Below are 25,743 nucleotides of genomic sequence, written 5' to 3' on the forward strand. Positions count from 1 at the left end.
GACATCATGTCTCGCTCCATCCACCATCGCCACGTTGCACCACAGACTGTCCAGGAGTTGGCGGATGCTTTTGTCCAGGTCTGGGAGGAGATCCCCCAGGAGACCATCCGCCACCTCATCAGGAGCATGCCCAGGCGTTGTAGTGAGGTCATACAGGCACGTGGAGGCCACACACACTACTGAGCCTCATTTTGACTTGTTTTAAGGACATTACATCAAAGTCGGATCAGCCTGTAGTGTGGTTTTCCACTTTAATTTTGAGTGTGACTCCAAATCCAGACCCTCCATGGGTTGATACATTCGATTTCCATTGATCATTTTTGTGTGCTTTTGTTGTCAGCACATTCAACTATGTAAAGAAAAAAGTATTTAATAAGAATATTTCATTCATTCAGATCTAGGATGTGTTATTTCAGTGTTCCCTTTATTTTTTGAGCAGTGTATATATGTACAGTTGAAGTCTGAGATTTACACCTAAGCCAAATACATTTAAACTCAGTTTTTCATAATTCCTGACATTTAATCCTAGTAAAAATTCCATGTCTTAGGTCAGTTAGGGTCACCACTTTATTTTAAGAATGTGAAAAAACAGAATAATAGTAGAGAGAATGAATTATTTCAGATTTTTTCTTTCATCACATTCCCAGTGGGTCAGAAGTTGACGCACACTCATTTAGTATTTGTCTGCATTGCCTTTAAATTGTTTTAACTTGGGTCAAACGTTTTGGGTAGCCTGACTTTGTTGTCCTTGGGGTTATTGTCTATTTGAAACCAAGCTTTAACTTCCTGTCTGTTGTCTTGAGATGTTGCTTCAATATATCCACATCATTTTCCTCCTCATGATGCCATCTATTTTGTGATGTGCACCAGTCCCTCATGCAGCAAAGCACACCCACAACAAGATGCTGCCACCCCCGTGCTTCACGGTTGGTATGGTGTTCTTCGGCTTGCAAGTCTCCCCCATTTTCCAACCAAACATAACGATGGTCATTATCGCCAAATAGTTCTATTTTTGTTTCATTAGACCAGAGGACATTTCTCCAAAAGTACAATCTTTGCCCCCATGTGCAGTTGCAAACTGTAGTCTGGCTTTTTTTATGCCGGTTTTGGAGCAGTGGCTTCTTCCTTGCTGAGCGGCCTTTCAGCTTATGTCGATTTAGGACTCGTTTTACTGTGGATATAGATACTTTTGTACCGGTTTTCTCCAGCACCTTTGCTGTTGTTCTGGGATTGATTTGCACTTCTCGCACCAAAGTACGTTCATCTCTAGGAGACAGAACACGTCTCCTTCCTGAGTGGTATGATGGCTGCGTGGTCCCATGGTGTTTATACTTGCATACTATTGTTTGTACAGATGAACGTGGTACTTTCAGGCATTTGGAAATTGCTCCCAAGGATGAACCAGACGTGTGGAGGTATACACATTTTTTTCTGAGGCCTTGGCTGAGTTCTTTTGATATTCCCATGATGTCAAGCAAAGAGGCACTGAGTTTAAAGGTAGGCCTTGAAATACAGTGAATTATAAAGTGAAATAATCTGTCTGTAAACAATTGTTGGAAAAATGATTTGTCATGCACAAAGTAGATGTCCTAACCAACTTGCCAAAACTATAGTTTGTTAACAAGAAATTTGTGGAGTGGTTGAAAAACGAGTTTTAATGATTCCAACCTAAGTGTATGTAAACTTCCGACTTCAACTGTATATATATATATATATATATATATAAACACACACACTTTGTTGTTTTTCAGATCTCTGTCAGACCGGTTGGCCCCTTTTTTATGTGTGGACTGTTCTGTAATCTTAGAGGGCGGCTTTGAGGTGTGTGTGATGGAATCTGAGAGGCTGTAGGCTGGCATTAAAGGGGATGTTTTTATTGTGAGGCAGGCAGCCCATGTCTGGGTTTGGCTAGACCACTCAGCAACCATAATGAGGGGGCACTGCGGGAAGAGATGGAACGCCACAGAGAGAATGGGAGGAAAAGGACAGACTGTGATATGGAGGGAGACGGGGTGGACAGCATATTATTTTGAGGAAGCAGCGCTAGTAGCGACAACGGAAGACATTACAGTGAAGTTGATGAGAGCAACCAGCCACAGAGGCGATGTGATGTCAGCTATGCTACGGTTGGATGGGAGTTAGGGGAGGCTCTGTCCTCCAGTTCTTCCCGTACGAAGGGCTCCCCAGTGGGGCTTGGACCAGCCTCTGGCAGCCTCTCTCATACACCCACTTACCCCCACCCCACCCCCTGACGTCAGCATGTGACTGGCTTTCTTCCCTGGGGGCCTGGAGCAGCCATTGTTTCCCTCCTCCCCCTCCCCCTCAGGCCTGCTCCACACTGCTCCTCTCCCTGTCCTTTGTCCCTGGAAATAGCTGGCCTGCTTAGTGCCTGATTCGGATTCGTTGCTCTTTGGCAGTCACTGGAGATGAGGGGGCGGTGGGTGATGGCGTGGGGGTGCTTCCACACTGGGTGAGGTAGAGGAGTCGGCTATGATGTCGGGGGAGGCATATTTGAGTTGTTTTTGCTGGGGGAAACAAAATGTGTATAGGTGAGTGAGCATTGATTTGTCAGTGGTTGTGACATTGGAGCCACCCCAAGGAGAGGGTAGGGGGTGGGGAGCACTGTGGGGCCAGGCAGTGAGCTCAAAGCCGAAGACCCAGAATTGGGGTTAAGGACCAAGAGAATCCTCCCTATATTCCCTCTTCCCCACATCCCACGCACAGAGGAGACCTTTTGAAATATTTAAATCTGCTTTTCATTTTCAAATATGATCGAAAACATACTTCTAAATAAGTAAGCAGAGCCACGGGGGATAGAATCAGACAAGACTTCGAATACCCAACAAAACACACAACAACAACCATGTTTTTTTTAAGCGGTCACGTTATTAGTCTTGCTGCATCACTGTCTTTTCAGAAGCAAGAAGTCTCTTTCCTTTCTTTCACTCTTTTTTTCTCCTTCGTTCTTTTTTTTTCTTTTAATGAGAGCAGCTCCAGTGGAGCGCGGTGGGGACGTGGCGGGCCTGCACTCTGGCTCACTGGTGGGAGCGCCCTGCTCGAGTAATGAACTCCCCCAGGACGCGGCACAGCAATGCGGGCCTGTTTCCATGTGCTGGGGAAGGCAGGGAGGGCTGGGGTGGTGATGATGCTGCTGCTGCTGATGTGGGGGGGGTGGCTGTGGCTTTGGAGAGAAGAGAGAGACTTGCTCACCCCCCCGGTCGGCTGCCAAACAGTGCGGCCTGTGAGTGAGCAGATAAAGGGGGAGGGGGAGGCTGGGAGGATAGGCTAGGGGGGGCTGACAGCTGTGAGGGACTTGGGGCTGACTGGTGAGGGGCTGATAAGGGTCGGTATGGATCGCAGGCACGAGGAGAACACTAATAATCCTCCAGCACTCTGCCACTGTGTGGAAAAGTTAAGGAAAGCTGAAGGGAGCACAGAGACTGGGGGTGTTGGGTAATGAGGAGGAGGAGACCAATGAACAGCTTGTCAAGATACACAAATCACATCTCAGCAAACTGTAGATTGGAAGATAGTCACTGTTTTTTTTTTCCCTCGTGGCCAGCCACCTTCCATTCATGGGCCTCTATGCTGCTGTTGTCCTGTTTGGTAAGTCCATCTGGAAGAGAGGATGATCTGGTCTACAATTCTCCATTTGGCCCATGGCTGATGGAGCACAGTGTTGTAGTGTCCACTTGTGTCGCTAACTAGTAGCAGGCTAGCATTATGGTAAAACTAGTTCCCAACATAACTGCTTACCTTCAACACTAGACTCCCCCCCCCGTCCACCAACTCCAGGCCTGACCCCATATTCCCTTCATTGTAACTCATAGGTATCAATATCAGAGCAGAGAGAGGGTCAACAAGGAAAACCCACATTAAATAAGGCAAGAGGAATTGTTTTTTTATTTATTTTTTTGTAATACAATTTCAGTAATGGAACACCAGTAAGTAATAACAACACTTGGGGGTTTGATTTAATTGAATTGTTGTATTCATTTAATTTTGGGGCAGGCATGTGCTTTTAGCCTCGCCTGGCATCGAACTATGTGTCACAGGAGGGGGGTGGTGTGTGGATGGAGGTTCTATAAGAGGTGTGAATATGCATCCAGGTGAATGGCCTAGATCATGAGTTTGGCAGCTTCTGTCTTGCCGTGTCCTTATTCTCTCTTGACATGTTGAAGTCATGCAGATTAAACTCAATCAGTCAAACCCTTTTAATAAAATTAGGAAATTGAATAAAATGTTCCTGTCCTTTCAGCCAGTGGCTAAAAAGTCTCTATGGTTGTGAAATGGAATGCAATAATACTGCATTAACCTCCTGGCTCCAGTAATTCAGGTTTTGTGCCGAGCCCAGGTGGTCGTGTAGTACTGTAACACAGGTTGGTGTAGTTACTGTAACCCAGGTGGTCGTGTAGTACTGTAACACAGGTTGGTGTAGTTACTGTAACCCAGGTTGGTGTAGTTACTGTAACCCAGGTGGTCGTGTAGTACTGTAACACAGGTTGGTGTAGTTACTGTAACCCAGGTGGTCGTGTAGTACTGTAACCCAGGTTGGTGTAGTTACTGTAACCCAGGTGGTCGTGTAGTACTGTAACCCAGGTTGGTGTAGTTACTGTAACCCAGGTGGTCGTGTAGTACTGTAACACAGGTTGGTGTAGTTACTGTAACCCAGGTGGTCGTGTAGTACTGTAACACAGGTTGGTGTAGTTACTGTAACCCAGGTGGTCGTGTAGTACTGTAACCCAGGTTGGTGTAGTTACTGTAACCCAGGTGGTCGTGTAGTACTGTAACCCAGGTTGGTGTAGTTACTGTAACCCAGGTAGTCGTGTAGTACTGTAACCCAGGTTGGTGTAGTTACTGTAACCCAGGTGGTCGTTTAGTACTGTAACACATGTTGGTGTATGTTACTGCAGGACCAGGTGGTCGTGTAGTACTGTAACCCAGGTTGGTGTAGTACAGTAACCCAGGTTGGTGTAGTCCTGTAACCCAGGTGGTCGTGTAGTACTGTAACCCAGGTTGGTGTAGTTACTGTAACCCGGGTTGGTATATGTTACTGCAGGACCAGGTGGTCGTGTAGTACTGTAACCCAGGTTGGTGTAGTACTGTAACCCAGGCTGGTGTATGTTACTGCAGGACCAGGTGGTCGTGTAGTACTGTAACCCAGGTTGGTGTAGTACTGTAACCCAGGCTGGTGTATGTTACTGCAGGACTGGGTGGTTGTGTAGTACTGTAACACAGGCTGGTGTATGTTACTGCAGGACCAGGTGGTCGTGTAGTACTGTAACCCAGGTTGGTGTAGTTACTGTAACCCAGGCTGGTGTATGTTACTGCAGGACCAGGTGGTCGTGTAGTACTGTAACCCAGGCTGGTGTATGTTACTGCAGGACCAGGTGGGGTGTGTGGTGTCTTTTGAGGAGTACTGTGGTCCACTGTACCCTGAATCGTGACAGTCTGACGGGCAGCCGAATGGGTGAGGTGATCTGTCATTAGCATGCCGAGGGTAGGCAGCATTAGAAAGCTGGGTGGGAGGGGGACGTGGGGTCCGTAGAAAGGCATGAAAGCACAATGACATTTCCATGTTTCTGTTCTTGTGCTTTATTAAAAGGTGGAGGTGGTGAGGTGTTTGAAGTCGGGAGGGTGCAGTACTTTTTGTCTGGTCCCTCTGCAATCCTTTTTTCTGCTGTGGAGTCAAACCAGCCAGTGGTCACCATTGATCTATTCCTCCCACTATGCATCCCCAGAACCCAGTTGTGTGCGAGTGTATGTGTGTGTAAGCATTCTCTCTCACATATAGGCATGTTGACGGCTTATTGAATGCATGTTCTTGTATGTAACAGAATGTGAGAGGGTTTGTTTAATGGTTTTGTGTGTGTGTGTGTGTGTGTGTGTGTGTGTGTGTGTGTGTGTGAAGGTCAGTTTGGTTTCTCCTTCCCAGAGAACAGCCCCTGGGGCGATGCCAGAAGTTCCCAACAAAAGTTTTTTTCTCTCTCTGTCGGGCAGTCACAGTGGACAGCCATCCCCCCGCAGGCCAGCGGGAGGACCCCTGAGTGGATTGGGGCCTCGCTGGCGGGGAGGAGGAGGGAGAAGGGCAGAACTAGATCTGGCACTGTTTGTACGGCCTGGTGGGGGTTTGGGGGGTGGGGGGTGAGGACTAGAGCAAAGGCAACCCCAGGAGCCAATGGATTTGAGAAGTTTTTGGGAACCCCCATCCTCCCTCTCTCGCTCCATGGTTTGGCGGATGTAGACCGTAATTACAGGACCCCCTGGCCTCTCATTCTCCCGGCCTCTGCCTTTGATCTGTTTCATGTTGGACAGATATTTTTCCCCCCACTAGCTCTACCTTTGTCTCGTTCTCCATTTCTTTTCTCTGTGGCTCCTTTCCCCCTGTCCGTACCCCCTTTTGATACACACTGTGTGGCTCTGCGCTCTTTAATACATAAAGAAACTTCTATTTTCCCCTATTTTTTGTTTTAAAGTTGGGCCCTTTTTGTTGATGACCACATTGAACTTGATACAGATTTTTATGGGGGGGGGCTTTGTAGTCCAAAGTAAAAAGCTCTTCTCTTATTTCTGGTCTTGTGTGAAGCAGACCCACAAAGCCAACAACCAGCCCTTCGTTGAGCCAGCCCTGACCGACTCCCAGACATGCCCCCTCTGACCGTTGTCCCTCGTTCAAAGGTCCCGCCCCTTGTTTGAACAGTAAACAATTATGAGGCATATGCATGGTGCGTGCATGTGTGTAGGAGAGGGCCAGGGACTGTTAGTTGGAAAATAATAATGCAATTATGAAAGTCGACCTACACTAAACAGGGAACCCCACCTGTTGTCTCTATGTAGCTCCCTGTCAGAGACAAGTCCTGCCAGGCATTGATCCTGGCTGGCCTAGCTGTGACTGTGTGGCTGTGTGGGTGGAATCAGGGACAGGCTTTGTTTGTTAGGAAGGTAATGGCCAAGCTACAATAATGGCCTGTTGATTCACCACCCTGTGTATTTGATATAGCCATTCTGCTCAGCTAATTGCTAGTGTGTATCCACACAGTCCATAGGCAGTTCAATCACACCAGTATTGTTAGCTACAGCTAGGCAATTGTAGCTATACATCATCAGTACAAATCTTTTAACCCTAATTGCAGTTCAATTGAGGTGAGTACTTGTAGGTGTAGCTTGGCAGGTGGCAGGGCTTGCTCTGAGATCTGTACAAAGTGTGTGTGTTTGTGTGTGTGTTTGTGGTTTTACTATTCTTGTGGTGACCAGAAGTCAGTCCCCAAGGAAAAAGGCTATTTTAGGCTTAGAGGTTAGGTTTATGGTTACAATTTGAGGTTATGTTTAGGTTAGGGTTTAGGGAAATAGGATTATAAATGGGAATAAATGTTTTGGTCCCCACAAGGATAGTAAAACGAATTGTGTGTGTGTGTGTGTGGTAGAGTAGCGCTGCAGACTGAAGGCATGTTGCCCAGACACATCGCTCCTGGACATGGCTGTACTCTGACCAGCTCTCCCATCACCTGTCCAGGAGAGGAGATGTGCTGCTCAAGGCAGGAATTACAGAACAGGAAAATCCAAACATTTGTGGAGAAAATGTTTTTTGTTGTTGCTGCAGATGATTTGGGCAGCTCTAGTTGTAAATATCTCTCTAACAACCTATTTCTCTCTTTCTCTACATCTTCCTATTTTTGTCTCTCTACCTCACCCCCCTCACCCGGTCTCTCTCTGTGACAGTGAGAGGTGGTGTAATGACAGTGTTGAGGTGGAGCTCTCTCTGTGTCCTTGAACCCCAGCTGGGTGCTCTGGTGTCACCCTGAGCAGTTTAATAACAGACTAATTATCCTGTCCTTATTCACAGTGTACAGTCACAATAGCAGGGTTGTCCAGGTTTCTTCTTCACCCTGCCCCCCTCTCTGTTGCTTACTGTGTGGGTGTGTGAGTACCCGTCAATCAGAGCCTGTGCTCTGTATTGGTTCCTATTCTGTGTTACTGCTTGTGCGTATCCATGCCTGTCTCCTTGAATCGGAAGGGTTTTGTGTTTGTGGCTCTGTGTGTGTGTGTGTGTGTGTGTGTGTGTGTGTGTGTGTGTGTGTGTGTGTGTGTGTGTGTGTGTGTGTGTGTGTGTGTGTGTGTGTGTGTGTGTGTGTGTGTGTGTGTGTGTGTGTGTGTGTGGGGCTCTGTCAGTGTGGCTCTGTCAGTGTGTGTGTGTGGCTCTGTCAGTGTGTGTGTGTGTGTGGCTCTGTCAGTGTGTGTGTGGTTCTGTCAGTGTGTGTGTGTGTGTGGCTCTGTCAGTGTGTGTGTGTGTGTGTGTGTGGCTCTGTCAGTGTGTGTGTGTGTGTGTGGCTCTGTCAGTGTGTGTGTGTGTGTGTGTGTGGCTCTGTCAGTGTGTGTGTGTGTGGCTCTGTCAGTGTGTGTGTGTGTGGCTCTGTCAGTGTGTGTGTGTGGCTCTGTCAGTGTGTGTGGGGCTCTGTCAGTGTGTGTGGGGCTCTGTCAGTGTGTGTGTGGGGCTCTGTCAGTGTGTGTGTGGGGCTCTGTCAGTGTGTGTGGGGGGCTCTTTCAGTGTGTGTGGGGGGCTCTTTCAGTGTGTGTGTGGCTCTTTCAGTGTGTGTGTGGCTCTGTCAGTGTGTGTGGCTCTGTCAGTGTGTGTGTGGCTCTGTCAGTGTGTGTGTGTGTGTGTGGCTCTGTCAGTGTGTGTGTGTGTGTGTGTGGCTCTGTCAGTGTGTGTAATGTGTGTGTGTGGCTCTGTCAGTGTGTGTGTGTGTGTGTGTGTGTGTGTGTGTGTGTGTGTGTGTGTGTGTGTGTGTGTGTGTGTGTGTGTGTGTGTGTGTGTGTGTGTGTGTGGCTCTGTCAGTGTGTGTGTGTGTGTGTGTGTGTGTGGCTCTGTCAGTGTGTGTGTGGCTCTGTCAGTGTGTGTGTGGATCTGTCAGTGTGTGTGTGTGTGTGGATCTGTCAGTGTGTGTGTGTGGATCTGTCAGTGTGTGTGTGTGGCTCTGTCAGTGTGTGTGCGTGTGTGTGTGGCTCTGTCAGTGTGTGTGTGTGTGTGTGTGTGTGGCTCTGTCAGTGTGTGTGTGGCTCTGTCAGTGTGTGTGTGGATCTGTCAGTGTGTGTGGATCTGTCAGTGTGTGTGTGTGGCTCTGTCAGTGTGTGTGCGTGTGTGTGTGGCTCTGTCAGTGTGTGTGTGGCTCTGTCAGTGTGTGTGTGTGGCTCTGTCAGTGTGTGTGTGTGGCTCTGTCAGTGTGTGTGTGTGGCTCTGTCAGTGTGTGTGTGTGGCTCTGTCAGTGTGTGTGTGTGTGTGGCTCTGTCAGTGTGTGTGTGTGTGGCTCTGTCAGTGTGTGTGTGTGTGTGGCTCTGTCAGTGTGTGTGTGTGTGGCTCTGTCAGTGTGTGTGTGTGTGTGTGTGGCTCTGTCAGTGTGTGTGTGTGTGTGTGTGTGGCTCTGTCAGTGTGTGTGTGGCTCTGTCAGTGTGTGTGTGTGTGGCTCTGTCAGTGTGTGTGTGTGTGTGTGTGTGTGTGGCTCTGTCAGTGTGTGTGTGGCTCTGTCAGTGTTTGTGTGTATGTGTCTATGCCTGTCTGTGTGTGTGTGTGTGTGTATGTGTCTATGCCTGTCTGTGTGTGTGTGTCTATGCCGGTGTGTGTTTGTGTGTCTCTGCCAGTGTGTCTGCCTGTGTGTGTGGCTCTGCCTGTGTGTGTGGCTCTGCCCGTGTGTGTGTCTATGCCAGTGTGTGTGTGTGTGTGTGTCTATGCAAGTGTGTGTGTGTCTATGCCACTGAGTGTGTGTGTGTGTGTATGCCAGTGTGTGTGTGTGTCTATGCCAGTGTGTGTGTGTGTGTGTGGCTCTGCCTGTGTGTGTGTGGCTCTGCCTGTGTGTGTGTGGCTCTGCCTGTGTGTGTGTGGCTCTGCCTGTGTGTGTGGCTCTGCCTGTGTGTGTGTGGCTCTGCCTGTGTGTGTGGCTCTGCCTGTGTGTGTGTCTATGCCAGTGTGTGTGTGTCTATGCCAGTGTGTGTGTGTGTGTGTCTATGCCAGTGTGTGTGTGTGTGTCTATGCCAGTGTGTGTGTGTGTGTCTCTGCCAGTGTGTGTCTCTGCCAGTGTGTGTCTCTGCCAGTGTGTGGCTCTGCCTGTGTGTGTGGCTCTGCCTGTGTGTGTGTATCTATGTCAGTGTGTGTGTGTGTGTGTGTGTGTGTGTGTGTCTATGCCAGTGTGTGTGTGTGTGTGTCTATGCCAGTGTGTGTGTGTGTGTGTCTATGCCAGTGTGTGTCTCTGCCAGTTTGTGTCTCTACCAGTGTGTGTGTGTGTGTCTCTCTACCAGTGTGTTTGTGTGTGTGTTTCTGCAGTGTGTGTGTTTGTCTCTGCCAGTGTGTGTCTCTGCCAGTGTGTGTCTCTGCCAGTGTGTGTGTGTGTGTGTGTTTGTCTCTGCCAGTGTGTGTCTCTGCCAGTGTGTGTCTCTGCCAGTGTGTGTGTGTGTGTGTGTGTGTGTGTGTGTCTCTACCAGTGTGTGTGTGGTTCCTGCTCACCGTCTGTGCTCTACTCCCTCAGTGTGTCACTAATGGCAGGTCCAGGTGTTCCTCTCAGTGCCGCTCCTCCCCAGAGAGGCCGGGGGGCTCCTAGGGTGTCACAGTGGGCAGGAGGTACCCGCCTCTCTCTGCCTGTGCTGGGGGTCCCCTGGGCCCAAAGCCTCCCAGGAGCCCCATGTCCTAACCCCCATCTCTCAGCCCAGGCTGCTGCTGCCTGCCTCTCTGCCTCCATCTCCCCATCTGAAACCACACAGCTCAGCCTACTGCTTCTGCTCAGCTCCAGCTGCCGGCATGACTTATTTACAGGCCCTACTACACCAGGGTGGGGGTGGGGGGTCTACAAACATGGGGTAACCTCAGAGGAACAGGAAAACTGGCAGAATGACAACTAGCTCTGCTCCACTGGTAGAGGTACAGAGAGTGTACGTTAGCCTGGTTGTAGTCGCTCACAACATGAGGACATTTTGTCTGTCTATTTGTTATTTGACAGACACAATGTAGTGGTGTAATGTCTTTCCCCCATCTCATTCAGTGGATATATGGATGCATGTTTGGGGCGGTATACTGTGGAAGCATTTTGACACCATCCACTGCCTTGTATTCTCCCAGGCAGACTCTAGGTGGCAATGTCTCTAGTTGTTGGGGTAGCTGATTTTCTGAAGCAGATTTTATTTTGCTGTTCTTAGCCAGGCCTGGACAGTATGTAAAGGGATGCTTGTTTCATACTCCATTTGTGTTTACTAAAGGACCATATGTCTCTTGTTAGATTTCTGAGTGGACATGACTGTCATACCACAGATAGATAGGAGTGACATTACGTAAGTGATGTCTCCTGGTAACTACTCTATCCCAAGGCCCCTCCTTCTGAGTACACACGCTAACCCCTCCACTAAACTCCTCCTATGCTGAACCTGCCGCCGGCGATGCCGGCTATTTTTAATAATGAGGTTTAGTTGATTGAGCTCTGTTGAATGATGCTGAGAGAACGGCTTTAACCTAGAAAATCCTCAGCATACACCTTAGTCACAGCACAGAGACCAACACAGTGTCTGACTCATAACCCTACAGAGCAGAACAGCGTCATAAGACCTGAGTCACAACCCATTGAAAAGCCCTGGAGAATAGTCAGGAGAGAGGGAAGAGGGTTACGTGCAACGAGAGGACCTGGTGAGCTGTGAGAGAATGGATGTGTTCGATCATAGGGGAGAGGTTGAGGGCTGAACGACGGAGAAAACGCTTCGGTGGGGTCTGCCAAAAGCCCAGGGAAAGAGAGGACGCTCAGATCCCAGAGAATAAGAGCACCATAGCCGGACACTGACGAAGGGCTGACTGAAACCGATGATGTGGTGGTGCAGCTATGGTGGCAGGTGAAACCATAGCGGTTGAGCGAAGCAGGGTCTGTTGAAGGTTTGTGCTGTTGATTTCATCCATGGGATCTCACAACAGTTTCCCATTGACAGAGAGAACATGCCCAAACTGTTACTCACACACTGTGACACAGGCAAGGGAGAGGGACTGAGAGGCAGAGTGTGAGGTAGAGCGAGAGAGAGGCAAGGTTGGAGAGGGATGAGAAGAAGAGATGGGCAGAGAGAGAGTAGAAGTAAAGGTAGAGAGTGCAGGATGGAGTAGGGAGAGAGAGGGAGAACCAGATGCCTGCCATCTTCCTCCACATGGCCTCTGTAGCAAGACTTGTTTTGGTACACTTCACATGTAATTAATGTGCAGCTGTTTAACAGTGCTGGCTCCTTGCAGCTCTCACAGACCCGACCAAGACTTGAGTCAAACTCATCTTAACCAATCACGGTTGGTCTCTCTCTCTCTCGCTCTCGACGCACATTCACAATTCTATGAATTTTATTGGACGTTACTTTCTACTTATGTAGTAACTTTACCCGGTGTAAATATGCTTCACTTAATGTAGTTCAATAACTCCCGCCCCCCAAAAACTTGCTGACACCCCATTCTTTCTGCAGACATCATTTAATCTTACTTCGGAGCAGATATTTAACAGAGTTTTCTGAACGCATAACAAACTGAATGAGATTGTACCAAGATTCAGTTACCAAACTTCCATTTTCAGTGTAAATTGTTTTTTCGTATTTTTTCCTCTCACCAATCTACACACAATATCCCATAATGACAAAGCAAAAACTGTTTTTTATATCACATTTACGTAAGTATACAACCCCTTTACTCAGTACTTTGTCAAAGCACCTTTTGCAGTGATGACAGCCTCGAGTCTTCTTCTGAATGGGGCTACAAGCTTGGCACACCTGTATTTTGGCAGTTTCTTCCATTCTTCTCTGCAGATCTTCTCAAACGTTGCTGCACAGCTGTTTTCAGGTCTCTCCAGAGATGTTTGATTGGGTTCAAGTCCGGGCTCTGGCTGGGTCACTCAAGGACATTCAGAAAATTGTCCCGAAGCCACTCCTGCATTGTCTTGGCTGTGTACTTAGGGTCGTTGTCCTGTTAGAAGGTGAATCTTCGCACCAGTCTGAGGTCCTGCGCACTCTGGAGCAGGTTTTCATCAAGGATCTCTCCATATTTTCACAGTCCCTGCTGCTGAAAAACATCCCCACAGCATGATGCTGCCACCATCATGCTTCACCGTAGGGATGGTGCCAGGTTTCCTCCAGACGTGAAGCTTGGTATTCAGGCCAAAGAGTTCAATCTTGGTTTCATCAGACCAGAGTATCTTGTTTCTCATGGGTCTGAGAGTCCTTTACTTGCCTTTTGGCAAACTCCAAGCGGGCTGTAGTGCTTTTTCCATGTGTCCACTGTACTTCTGGAAGGTTCTCCCATCTCCACAGAGGAACTCTGGAGCTCTGTCGGGGTGACTATCGGGTTCTTGGTCACCTCCCTGACCAAGGCCCTTCTCCCACGATTGCTCAGTTTGGCTGGGCAGCCAGCTCTAGGACGAGTCTTGGTAGTTCCAAACGTCTTCCATTTAAGAGTGATGGAGGCCACTGTGTTCTTGAGGACATTCAATGCTGCAAAAATGTTTTGGTACCCCTCCCCAGATCTGTGCCTCGACACAATCCTGTCTCAGAGCTCTATGGACAATTCCTTCGACCTTTTGGCTTGGCTTTTGCTCTGACATGCATTGTCAACTGTGGGGCCTTATATCGACAGGTGTGTGCCTTTCCAAATCATGTCCAATCAATTGAATTTACCACAGGTGGACTCCAATCAAGTTGTAGAAACATCTCATGGATGATCAATGGAAACAGGATGCATCTGGGCTCAATTTCAAGTCTCATAGCAGAGGGTCTGAATACTTATGTAATTAAGGTATTTCTGTTTTTGATTTTTAATTTTGCAAATATTTCTAAATGTCTGTTTTCGTTTGGCAGTATGGGGTATTGTGTGTAGATTGATAAGAAAAAAAATCTGTAATACATTTCAGAATGAGGCTGTAACATATAATGTGAGAAAAGTCTAGGCGTCTGAATACTTTCAGAATGCACTGTACGAGGGGTGATGGAGGTCCTTAGTGGTTCAAGGTTGTGTCTATAGGACTGAGTGACTCATATACTGGTCAACCTCCCATGTTTGTCCCAGTTCCCCTCCTGTCACCTGGATGTCTCTTGGGCGGTGAAGAGAGGAGAGGCCTGTCAGCTGTTGCCGCCCCATGCCCCCCTCACCCCGACGCCCCCTGCCCCTCACCTTCTGCCCTGGGAATGTGGCCGGCTGCTTGGGAACTTTTGGGCGCCAACTGCTCCATATGGGCTGTGGGCAGCGTGTGACTGTGCCCTCCAGGACTCAGGCCCCTGACAGACTGCGTCCGCTCTGACTTCACCCACCCTGTGTGTGTGTGTCCTCCAGTACTCAGGTCCCTGACAGACTGCCTCCCATGGGTCTGAGGGACAGCAGTGGACTGGAGACCTCTAGAGACAGACTAGGCCTAGGGAGATAAATGTGTGTACGTTTGCGAAAGAGGGAGATTAAACATTTTGATGTTCAACAACAACCCCACATGGCTTCAGACCCCATCAGAAGTCACAGTGTGTGTTGTGATACAGTATTTGACTGAGGAATGAGTTATAGCATAGTATACCACAATTTAGGTTGATAGTTTTACCCTGGAAAAGTTTGGAAACGATGGATTGATAGTGGGAGGAAGAAAGAGGGGAGAAGAGGTGAGAAGTAAGGACGGAAGGGGCTTGAAAATGGGGAGCAGTTCTCCTCTTGAAAGTTCCATTCCCCCTGTCGGCTTGTCCGTTGCTCCAGGCTTGTCTGGCCTGCATGCTGCGCTGCCCTGTCAGAGACCTGGCTGGAAGTTGTTTTTCTGCCCCCTACGGTGCGTCTCTGCTGCCTGGGGCCATGGGAAGGGGGCCAAGGGGATGGGGTTGGGAGCCAGGCAGGGGGCTCGGTGGAAGTTTGGGCAGGGAGCCAGACTGAAAGGTGGAAATGTTAATTAGGGAGGAGGGGTGTGAGTGGAGGGCAGGGGAATGTGACGAGGTGAGCCCATATGATAAACATACACACATACTGTACAGTAGTCTTATTAGAGAAGACCTTCTACATTACCCACTGCTCCCTCAGTAGGGCCAGTCTTGGTACCTGATTCCTGTTGTCTCTGACCCACTGGGGGGTGGCAGCAGCTATGTCCCTTGCTGTTACTCTTCTTTACGACTATTGATCATCCATAAATATTGATTCAATGGTCACCCACTTTGTTTTTGTCCTAGTCCAGACCATGTTGTGTGGTATTGAAATGATGTGTACGGCATAAATAACAGACACACACACCACGGTTGTCCAAGGCCTGAGTGACTACAGACAACTGCTTTCTAGAATAGGATAGAAACAGACCCCCTGCTTTTAATCAAGTCTCAGTAGAAAGATGTCAGCCCAGTCAAGCTGGCTGTTTGCTCCCCCCCCCCCAGGAGGAGCACGTTGACACTGCAGATTATCTCCATATGCATATGGAGCAGGTTTAGTGGCAGTACAGTTGATAGAACAGATTATTAATGATCACATTGTTTGGACATTAAGGAAGGCGTTAGTCTCTGTCTGCCAGTCAGTGTTGTGGACATCATGTGGAAACGGAGGGAGGCCGTCCTGCTCTAATGAACAGCCTGGCTTTTTGCTTTCTGGGGCTGCGTTTCCGTTGCACTTCAGAGGAGACGCCGCCACAGCGGCTTCTCAGGGGTGGCGTGGTTTTGGGATGGGGTACACGGGGAGACGGACCTCTGTCCTCGTGTCTGATGAGGGGAAGAGCAAGCTAGAGCTGGGGACGCCAGGCTGGGCATGTCTTCATTACCGCGTTTCCTCCACGCTCCGGCCTCGGCATGCCGGCTGGCTGGCCAGCCTATTAGAGAGGGGACAGGCGTCATCAGGCCGGCCCAGTCTGGATAGAGCGAGGTGGGGGGTGGGGCAGCATGGGGCGTCCTCTTGAAACTCAGACCAAAATTGGCCATCTCTGCTCCATCCATCCACTACCTCTATGCTCGTGCTCAGGTAGAGCTCAGTTGGGGCCTTCGTCTGTGGCCTTGTGTTTTGTTCGGCCAGTTCCAATTACTGGGCCCTGATTGGAGGCAGGATGGCCGTTCTTCCTCTGGACTGCAGTGTCTCCATCTGCCAGGCACTCCCTCCTCCCTGCCTGGCCCCACCCCTCCACCTGGGCCATGGCAGCGGAGGTGAAGGCCAGCGCCAGGGGCAGACATGACTGTAGCCTGTTAATTCAGTAATGAGTAACAACATGAAAGACATGGGCGGACGGAGGGTGGAACAGACTGGGAGAGCGAGATAAAGACAGAGAAGCCATCAGGGGTGTGCTTGGGAACGCTGGAGTGAGGAGACATGGGAGCAGCATGTGTTTGCGTGCCCATTCCAGTCTTTTCTCGCTTTTCTCTCTGCTTCCCCCTCGCCTTTCCCCCTCTTTATTTTCTGTTTCTTTTCTAATTTAACTTTTCATTGAAATTTCTTACCCTGTTTAGTGCTCTTGCCAAGTCCCCCAGCGGACCGATGACAAAAGCCCTCTAAAAGCCATGTGATCTTCCATTTTCCGACAGCCACACTTCTGAGGATTAAGGCTATTTAATGACTATAATCTCCTTTCTCAAAAGTGATTTCTCACATTCTGTTGCAGTCAGAGGGATTGCATTAGCATTAATAGATTTAGAATTCGACAGAATGACCACATGTGCCAGGAGTTTTTTTTCTTCTCTTCTTCCCTCACCATTCTTTCTCCCTCCCACTTCTCTACTTATTTATCCCTCATTTTATTTCTTTCTTCTTCTTCATGCTCAAGCAAGTGTTCCTTTGTATGTGGTGTGATGTGGTGCAGTACATGGCTGGGGCTCGGCAGGACGGCGTACCTGTCAGTCGTGAGCAGCTCTCCCCTCTGCTCTCTCACCTCCACTCGGCTCACATCAGAGACCAGCCTGTCAGGGGCCACGCTTTCATTGTGCAGCCAAAGAATTCACCCCAGTTAAGGCCCTTTTGGGCTTTTCATCCCCTCTCTTTATTCGGGACGCCGAGGCCCTCTCTCGCTCCTGTGTTGTCGGGGTTTAACTTGTGTCAGAATGACTCTTATCCTGACACGGACACAAAGGCATGAGAGGAGGACTGGGGGGAATGGCTACAATAGGGAGGGGATGTCCAGACACCCCAGCTGTGTAGACAGTGGGGTACAGGCCTTAACTGTAATCTGAGAAACAGAGTTGTTCCCCCCTCCATCACGCTTACATAGTTACCCACACATAAATACAGCACACACTCACGCACGAGCACAGATGCATGCACACACACACACACACAATGCAGGTGGTACTCCGTTTTGGGCTCAAAATAGCATTTATGTTAGGATTTATGTACTCAACAAAACAGCGTGTTACTGGTTTGATCTGTAGCATATAAATAGGCTGTAATTGTTAGTTTCTCCTGCTTCCCCGGTCTCTGTACAAATGCTCTCAAACATATTTCCCAGCATCTTTTCTTTCCATCTTTGTCCATTTCCTTGGTCTCGTTCATACTTGTTTATTAACTTGCCCTCGTCCTGTAATATTACTCTCCTCATTGTTGCGGCTGGATGGCATCTCTCTCCTGTTGCCTTTATCTTCCATGTAATATCTCTATTTTACAGTCTTTTAGAGGAGAGGTTTCTTTCCTAGCTCCAAGCTAAATTCATAATTCATGTTTTTACAACAAGATGACCCACAAACCCCTGCAGTTTTTTTATTTGCTCTGCACAGCATCTACATTTTCGAGTGCATCGATTCATCACATTCATCTATTTTCCACCAAATCTGCAGTGCATACCTTTTGTATAACACATATTGTACGAGTGGGTAGTGGGAAGGGAAAAATATTCATAGTTGCTTAAAGAGATAAGTAGCAAATGACTTCTCTCTCTTAGATAAAGAATGTTGTTAATACTTTGTTTTGAAGCCTACTTTTGCTGAGAGGACAGTTACCTGTTTGAGTGTGATTGTCAGCCAAAATACAAATGAGATGCAGATTGAGTCACGTGCCCTCCAGCTACAGACTAGTTTCATGTAAAAAGCATGTTTTATAAGATGTATGTGTGGAGAGGGGAAATGCGGGAGGCTGTTTACTTATTGTAAACATTTGGTTATGTGTGATGATGACTACCAGAGGCTTCTCTCCTCACGCATTGAGAGCAGAGTGTGAAACTTAGTCAAATAAAGCAAACAGGCTGAGCTGGAGAATTCTGGGTTTGTCTGAGCCACAGTGGGACTCCAGGCTCGCAGCATTCCTGCTCAATAAGTCATGAGTGTTTCTCCTCTCCTTCAGACGGCTCTAGTTTAGATGCTAAATAGATGACGTGAGGGCTGTGGCAGGCCCCCTCAGACTGCACAAAGCAGGACAGCGTTAATTTATGCTCTTTGTGTATATTTATATTATGTATGCATTAATAGACTTTCCCTTGTGTCAGCACCAAACTGGAGAAAAGCATACAGAATCCCGTGTTTTATTTCATTCACATTGTTATATAAGAATATACCCTCACTATTGAGTGTCTTCTAATCGGTTTTCGGAATTTCAATCTTGTCCCCATAATGACAATATATGATAAGGCAGATGTAATTCTAGAGGGGGTGGGGGATGTTTGCTTAGGGAGGATGAAGAGAGAGAAAATACAATTTGTCCTTATTTCTTAAATCTTGTGGGACTGTCTTTAATTGTATTCTGTTTTAGATTTTTTTTTAAATCTCCTCTCTAACACTTTAATTCTGCCTGTGTTTTGCATTGCAGATGGTGATGATGACCCTGGGCTCTCCTGGGTAGGGTCCTCTCCCTCCAGCAAAGACGTGGCGTCACCGTCACAGATGCTGGGGGATGGCTGCAGCGATCTGGGCATGGGCACAGGGGAGGAGGAAGGGGGCGCGGGGCTGCCCTACCCCTGCCAGTTCTGCGACAAGTCTTTCAGCCGCCTCAGCTACCTGAAGCGCCACGAGCAGATCCACAGCGACAAGCTGCCCTTCAAGTGCACCTTCTGCAGCCGCCTGTTCAAGCACAAGCGCAGCCGCGACCGCCACGTCAAGCTCCACACCGGAGACAAGAAGTACAGCTGCCAGGAATGTGAGGCGGCTTTCTCCCGCAGCGACCATCTCAAGATCCACCTGAAGACCCACAGCTCCAGCAAGCCCTTTAAGTGCAGTGTGTGCAAGAGAGGCTTCTCCTCCACATCCTCTCTGCAGAGCCACATGCAGGCCCACAGGAAGAACAAGGAGCACCTTGCCCTGCGTGCTGAAAAGGAAGGGGGGAAGCGTGGCAGCAATGCAGGCAGTGGAGGGGAGATGGACCAGGACCTGTACATGTGTGACTACTGTGAGGAGACCTTCAGCCAGACAGACGAGCTGGAGAAGCACGTAGTGACCCGCCACCCCCAGCTGTCTGACCGCTCCGACCTGCAGTGCATCCACTGCCCCGAGATCTTCAGTGATGAGGGCCTGCTGCTCTCCCATATCGAGACGTCCCACGCTAACCACAAACACAAGTGTCCCGTGTGCTCAGAGCAGTTCCCCTCTGTGGAGGACGTCTACTGCCACATGGACAGCCACCGGCAGCCCGACTCCAGTAATCACAGTCCCAGCCCTGACCCCGTGCTGGGCAGCGTGGCATCCATGAGCAGCGCCACCCCGGACTCCAGCGCCTCTCTGGAGAGGGGCTCCACCCCAGACTCCACCCTGAAGCCCATCCAGAGCCGGCGCAAGCTGGCCCCGAACTCTGACCATGACGACGGGGGTCACTGGACGGCCAAGGTGACCTACAGCTGCCCCTACTGCTCCAAGAGAGACTTCAACAGCCTGGCCGTTCTGGAGATTCATCTGAAGACCATCCATGCAGACAAGCCCCAGCAGAACCACACCTGCCAGCTGTGCCTGGACACCCTACCCACGCTCTACAACCTCAACGAACACATCCGCAAAGCCCACAGAGGCAGTGGAGGCGCCTCAGCGGCCTTCCCCCTGCTTCAATTCACCAACGTGTCGGCCTTTCACTGCAACTACTGCCCAGACATGTTTGCAGACATCAACACCCTGCAGGAGCACATCCGTGTGTCCCACTGCCTGCCTGGAGGAATGGTCGCAGGCTCCACCACCCTGGAGGGCAACCACGCCTTCTTCTGCAACCAGTGCTCCATGGGCTTTCTCACAGAGTCCTCTCTCACAGAGCACATCCAGCAGACCCACTGCAGTGGAGGAGGCATGCCCAAGATGGAGTCTCCCATCCTGCAGCCCTCCCAGTCCTTCATGGAGGTCTACTCCTGCCCTTACTGCACCAACTCGCCCATCTTCGGCTCCCTGCTCAAGCTCACCAAGCACATCAAGGAGAACCACAAGAACATCCCACTGGCCAATAACAAGCGGCAAGCAAAGGTGGCGGAACTCAGCCCCGCCTCCTCTGATGTGGAGATCTCCTCCCCCAAACGCCATAGGCTGGCTGGGGACTCCACCACGGCAGGGTCCAATGGAGACTACCCCTGCAACCAGTGTGACCTGCGCTTCAGCAGCTTCGAGGGCTTTCAAGCCCATCTCAAGTCCCACCTGGAAATGCTGCTGAGGAGGCAGTCCTGCCCGCAGTGCAACAAAGAGGACTTTGACTCCCAGGAGTCTCTGCTGCAGCACCTAACGGTCCACTACACCACCACGTCCACCCAGTACGTCTGTGAAAGCTGTGATAAGCAGTTCTCCTCAGTGGACGATCTGCAGAAGCACCTGCTCGACATGCACACCTTTGTGCTGTACCACTGTACGCTGTGCCAGGAGGTGTTTGACTCCAAGGTGTCCATCCAGGTCCACCTGGCTGTCAAGCACAGCAACGAGAAGAAGATGTTCCGCTGCACAGCCTGCACCTGGGACTTCCGGAAGGAGAGTGACCTTGAGCTGCACGTTAAACACAGCCACCTGGGGCACCCCACCGGCCCCGGTGTCACCAGCAAGGCCCGTAAGTGCATCTTCTGTGGGGAGACGTTCTGCACAGAGGTGGAGCTGCAGTGCCACATCACCACCCACAGTAAGAAGTTCAACTGCCGCTTCTGTGGCAAGGCCTTCCACGCCATCGTTCTGCTGGAGAGGCACCTGAGGGAGAAGCACTGTGTCTTTGATGGGGGGAACGGCACCGGGAATGGAGGAAGCCAGAATGGCACACCCAACGGTGTAACCCAGAGCTCCAAGCGTGGTGGAGGAAGCGAAAGATCGACAGTGGCCACGGAGCAGGCTGACCTGCAGAACATGCTGCTAAAGAACGCGAGTCAGGATGTAGCCAACAGCCATGAGGCCAGCGGAGGGGAGGAGGAGCTGGACAATTCAGAGCCCATGTACGCCTGTGACATCTGTGGAGCAGCCTACACTATGGAGAGTCTTCTGCAGAACCACCGACTGAGGGACCACAACATCCAGCCCGGGGACGACGACGCCGGCACCCGCAAGAAGAAGGCCGACTTTATCAAGGGAAACCACAAGTGCAACGTGTGCTCACGGACCTTCTTCTCTGAGAATGGCCTGAGGGAGCACGCCCAGACCCACCGTGGTCCCGCCAAACACTACATGTGTCCCATCTGTGGAGAGCGCTTCCCCTCCCTGCTCACGCTCACCGAACACAAGGTCACCCACAGCAAGAGCCTGGACACGGGCACCTGCCGCATCTGTAAGATGCCCCTGCAGAGCGAGGAGGACTTCATAGAGCACTGCCAGATGCACCCAGACTTGAGGAACTCTCTGACGGGCTTCCGCTGTGTGGTATGCATGCAGACGGTCACCTCCACCCTGGAGCTCAAGATCCACGGCACCTTCCACATGCAGAAGCTCTCAGCCGGCGGGGGCAGCGGAGGCGGGGGCGGCTCAGCCTCCTCCTCCCCCAATGGCCAGCTGCAGCAACACAAGCACTACAAGTGTGCCCTGTGCCTCAAGGAGTTCAAGAACAAGCAGGATCTGGTGAAGCTGGATGTGAACGGGCTGCCCTATGGGCTGTGTGCTGGCTGTATGAGCCGGGCTACCAACGGCCAGTCTCCCAGCGGGGGCACCACTCCCCAGGAGGCCGGAGGAGAGAAGACTGCGGTTGGGCTGCGATGCCCAGAGTGTGCTGTGAAGTTTGAGACCCTGGAGGACCTGGAGAGCCACGTTCAGGTGGACCACCCCGAGATGAGCCCGGAGAACAGCGGGGCCAAGAAGGTGACGGATGCCTCTTCTATCCCTAAAGTAAGAACACACGTATAATGATTTCCCCCACTATGTCTTGATCAGCACATTGATAAACATTGAAATCTACGTACAATATAAGAAAATGCTAAGGTTTCGGTAAATAGCAGGTTCAGTTTAGTAATTTATGAATCAGCCATATGGTGAATAACCAACATGGTCCTCTGCAGTATAAAATAAATGGAAGTTATTACCAACCCAACAAAAAGTTTAATGGCCCTGCATTTAGACAAATCGAATGAATGCATTAGAACGTCATTGTATTCAATCACTCCTAATCCTTTTGAAATCTAAAGATTTTAATGTGATTTTTATCATTTCATGCCATGTTGTTCCCACTTATACTTATCATGGGTGCAAAAATAACCTAGTTTTAAAAGATTTCCCTCATACAATACTATAAACATTTTAACGGTATTTTCTAGCAGTGTGTCAGTTCCCAGTGGCTAGCGTGTCAGTAAGAAGTTGTGCTCAGTTAGATGTGTGAATTCATGGCTGCGTTTCATTTGGGCCCGGCGGGGCCTGCAGCTCGGCCCTGCTGAGGCATTGTGTGGCCTGTTCGCTCTACTAGATATTGACAGTGAGGTCCCTGGGACGCTCAATCTTTACCTCCGCTTTTGTTTCAGCTCAGTGTAACAGCAAGGAGAAACCTCCAACCCCCCCCCCCCCCCCCCCAGTACATCCTTTCTGTATTGTGTGTGTGTGAGTGAATGAGCAGTTTGATTCCCTCTCTAAAATGATTGTCTACCTGTCTGTTGCATTGCAGAAGAAGACGTACCAGTGCATCAAATGCCAAATGACCTTCGAGACAGAACGGGAGATCCAGATCCACGTAGCCAATCACATGATTGGTGAGTCAGCCTAGTCTCTTCCTGTTTGTGTGTTTACGCGTGTCTGTTTGTTATCTCTGTGCCCGTCTCTCCTTTCAGTTTCCTCTGGCTCCACAGCCTTCTGTTTGGCCTAGCCCTCACCCTCTCTCTCTCCCCGGCCTGCACAGCACACAGGTGTGAGACAGACAGGTGAAATGAACAGCTCTATTTGTGGAGCTGCCGCACTCGACAGCTGTTCCATTGTTTAACACTTGACTGCGCAGCTGAGGCCGTGGCTGCAGGTCTGATTGCTCCGTTAACTCTTCACTATGTGACCAGGGCTGTGACTGCAGGCCGTGCTGTACGGTAAAAGGGCAACAAACATTTCCTTTTCTTGCTCTCCCATTTTCCTCCTCATCACTGGACTTTCTCCCAGACAATAGCCCTCAATGTGTTCTCTCTCTCTCTCCCTCTCTCTCTCTCTCCCTCTCTCTCTCTCTCTCTCTCTCTCTCTCTCTCTCTTTCTCTCCCCCTCTCTCCCCCTCTCTCTCTCTCTCACTCTCTCTCTTTCTCTCCCCCTCTCTCCCCTTCTCTCTCTCTCACTCTCTCTCTTTCTCTCCCCCTCTCTCCCCCCTCTCTCTCTCTCTCTCTCTCTCCCTCTCTCTCTCTCTCTCTCTCCCTCTCTCTCTCTCCCTCTTTCTCTTTCTCTCCCTCTCTCTCTCTCTCTCCCTCTTTCTCTCCCCCTCTCCCTCTCTCCCTCTCTCTCCCTCTCTCTCCCTCACCCTCACCCTCACCCTCTCTCTCCCTCTCCCTCTCCCTCTCTCTCTCTATGCCTCTCTCTCCCTCTCTCTCTCCCTCTCTCCCTCTCTCTCTCTCTCTCTTCAACATGTGTGCACTCTCTAGGACAAAGTCTTTTTTTCTCTGCTCTACCAGTAACATTGAAATCTATGTACAATATATGAAAATGCTAAGGTTTCGGTAAATAGCAGGTTCAGTTTAGTAATTTATGAATCAGCCATATGGTGAATAACCAACATGGTCCTCTGCAGTATAAAATAATGGCACTGTAGAGCATTTCCTTTGTATGGTCTGATTGGCCACCCACTACTAACCTTGTGTGTTCACCACCTCGCACTGACCTCCACACCTGGATGTAGAGGACACTGTGGAGAGTTAGGAGGCATGGACGATAAACATTACCTCACCCACAGTATGCATATCATTGTAATAATATGTTGTAAATAGGTCTCCAAAAAAGTTAGTGAGACCTTAGAAGCAGCCCAAAGATGCCAGACAGACTCCCCCCTGATTCCCACCAGGTGGATGACATTTCCTAGCACATGCTATCTGGAGGCAAGTCAGGTTTACAGGCTCTGATGCAGCACAGAGTGTGCTCAAACTGAAAAGTTCCTCTGTAGTTTTTTACGGGCTTCCTCCCTCTGTGTTGTTATTCTGTAACTAATAATTGCTGCCGCAGTGTACTGTAGTGTAGATTAACAAGCTTGGCCTGTGAGTAATTTGGGAGAACAAACGGCAGAACACTGAGAGCCGCAGCGACTCCCCAGCCTTCTCCAGGCCTGACAGCTGATATCGGAGTTGTGCCGGTTGATGTATTTTCAGTGCGTGGGTCCTCCTGAGTCCTGCAGTAGTTGTCTAGAGAGAGAGAGAGCTGGTACAGAACAGAACCACAGCTATAGTGTACAGGCGTGCTGCCTATCTCAGCCCAGTCTGGCTGGGAACAGAGCTTCTCCCCACTGGATTCCACTCCCCAGTTTCCTTTTCTCTTACTTCCCATCACACTGTGTTCGTTTTCCTCTCCTCTCTGAGGGCTGAAGGCCCATCCCATCCATGTCCCCATGCTCTCTCTCCTCCCCCATCTCCACCTTCAGCCCTCCACCCTGAGAATCCTCTCCTTTCAGAGCGCTCTCTCCCCCTAAAAGACTGTACCGCGATGGGGAGAGATAGGGGGTGCTTGAAGGGGGGCAGGCTGAATGCTCGTCTCTCTCAGCCGCCATGGAGGGAATTTTGGGTTAATTAACATCAGAATTTTCAGAAAAACTGGAGATTAATTATGGAATTGAGGCAGATTATTTTCAGTAATGTTGTTATTTTATTTCTTTCGAACCCCTCTTCAAAGATGGATGACGTTTTTTAACAGTGAAAGAGAGCAGTGTCTTTACCTTTATCTGTCGAGGCTTCTGTGGTGAGAAAATTGAGGAGAGATCACAGAGGAGGAGTTTTCTGCTCTCCCTCTCGCTCCTCTCTTACTTGGGCAGATTACGAAACAATCATTAAAAAGCTACGCTATCTGTCGGCTTTGATATATGAGTGCTGAGGTTATCCTTGAGTTTTGATATATGACTGCTGAGGTTATTCCTGAGCTTTGATATATGACTGCTGAGGTCATCCCTGAGCTTTGATATATGACTGCTGAGGTCATCCCTGAGCTTTGATATATGACTGCTGAGGTCATCCCTGAGCTTTGATATATGACTGCGAAGGTCATCCCTGAGCTTTGATATATGACTGCGGAGGTCATCCCTGAGCTTTGATATAGGACTGCGGAGGTCATCCCTAAGCTTTGATATATGACTGCGGAGGTCATCCCTGAGCTTTGATATATGACTGCAGAGGTCATCCCTGAGCTTTGATATATGACTGCGGAGGTCATCCCTGAGCTTTGATATATGACTGCTGAGGTCATCCCTGAGCTTTGATATATGACTGCGGAGGTCATCCCTGAGCTTTGATATATGACTGCGGAGGT

At 49.7% G+C, this 25,743-nt stretch overlaps 1 protein-coding gene across 2 annotated transcripts in view; it reads left to right on the forward strand.

Annotated features, from left to right (window-relative positions):
- The window catches only part of LOC139371103 (zinc finger protein 423-like), a 155,382-nt gene that overhangs the window by 56,756 nt on the left and 72,883 nt on the right, over positions 1 to 25,743 (forward strand). For both annotated transcript variants that reach the window (XM_071111179.1, XM_071111188.1), the window contains exons 4-5: positions 18,719 to 22,167; positions 22,934 to 23,018. In XM_071111179.1, coding sequence (XP_070967280.1) covers positions 18,719 to 22,167; positions 22,934 to 23,018 — 3,534 coding nt within the window. The remainder of the gene's footprint in view (positions 1 to 18,718; positions 22,168 to 22,933; positions 23,019 to 25,743) is intronic.

The sequence above is a fragment of the Oncorhynchus clarkii genome, chromosome 2, assembly GCF_045791955.1.
Source record: "Oncorhynchus clarkii lewisi isolate Uvic-CL-2024 chromosome 2, UVic_Ocla_1.0, whole genome shotgun sequence".
Lineage (NCBI taxonomy): Eukaryota > Metazoa > Chordata > Actinopteri > Salmoniformes > Salmonidae > Oncorhynchus > Oncorhynchus clarkii.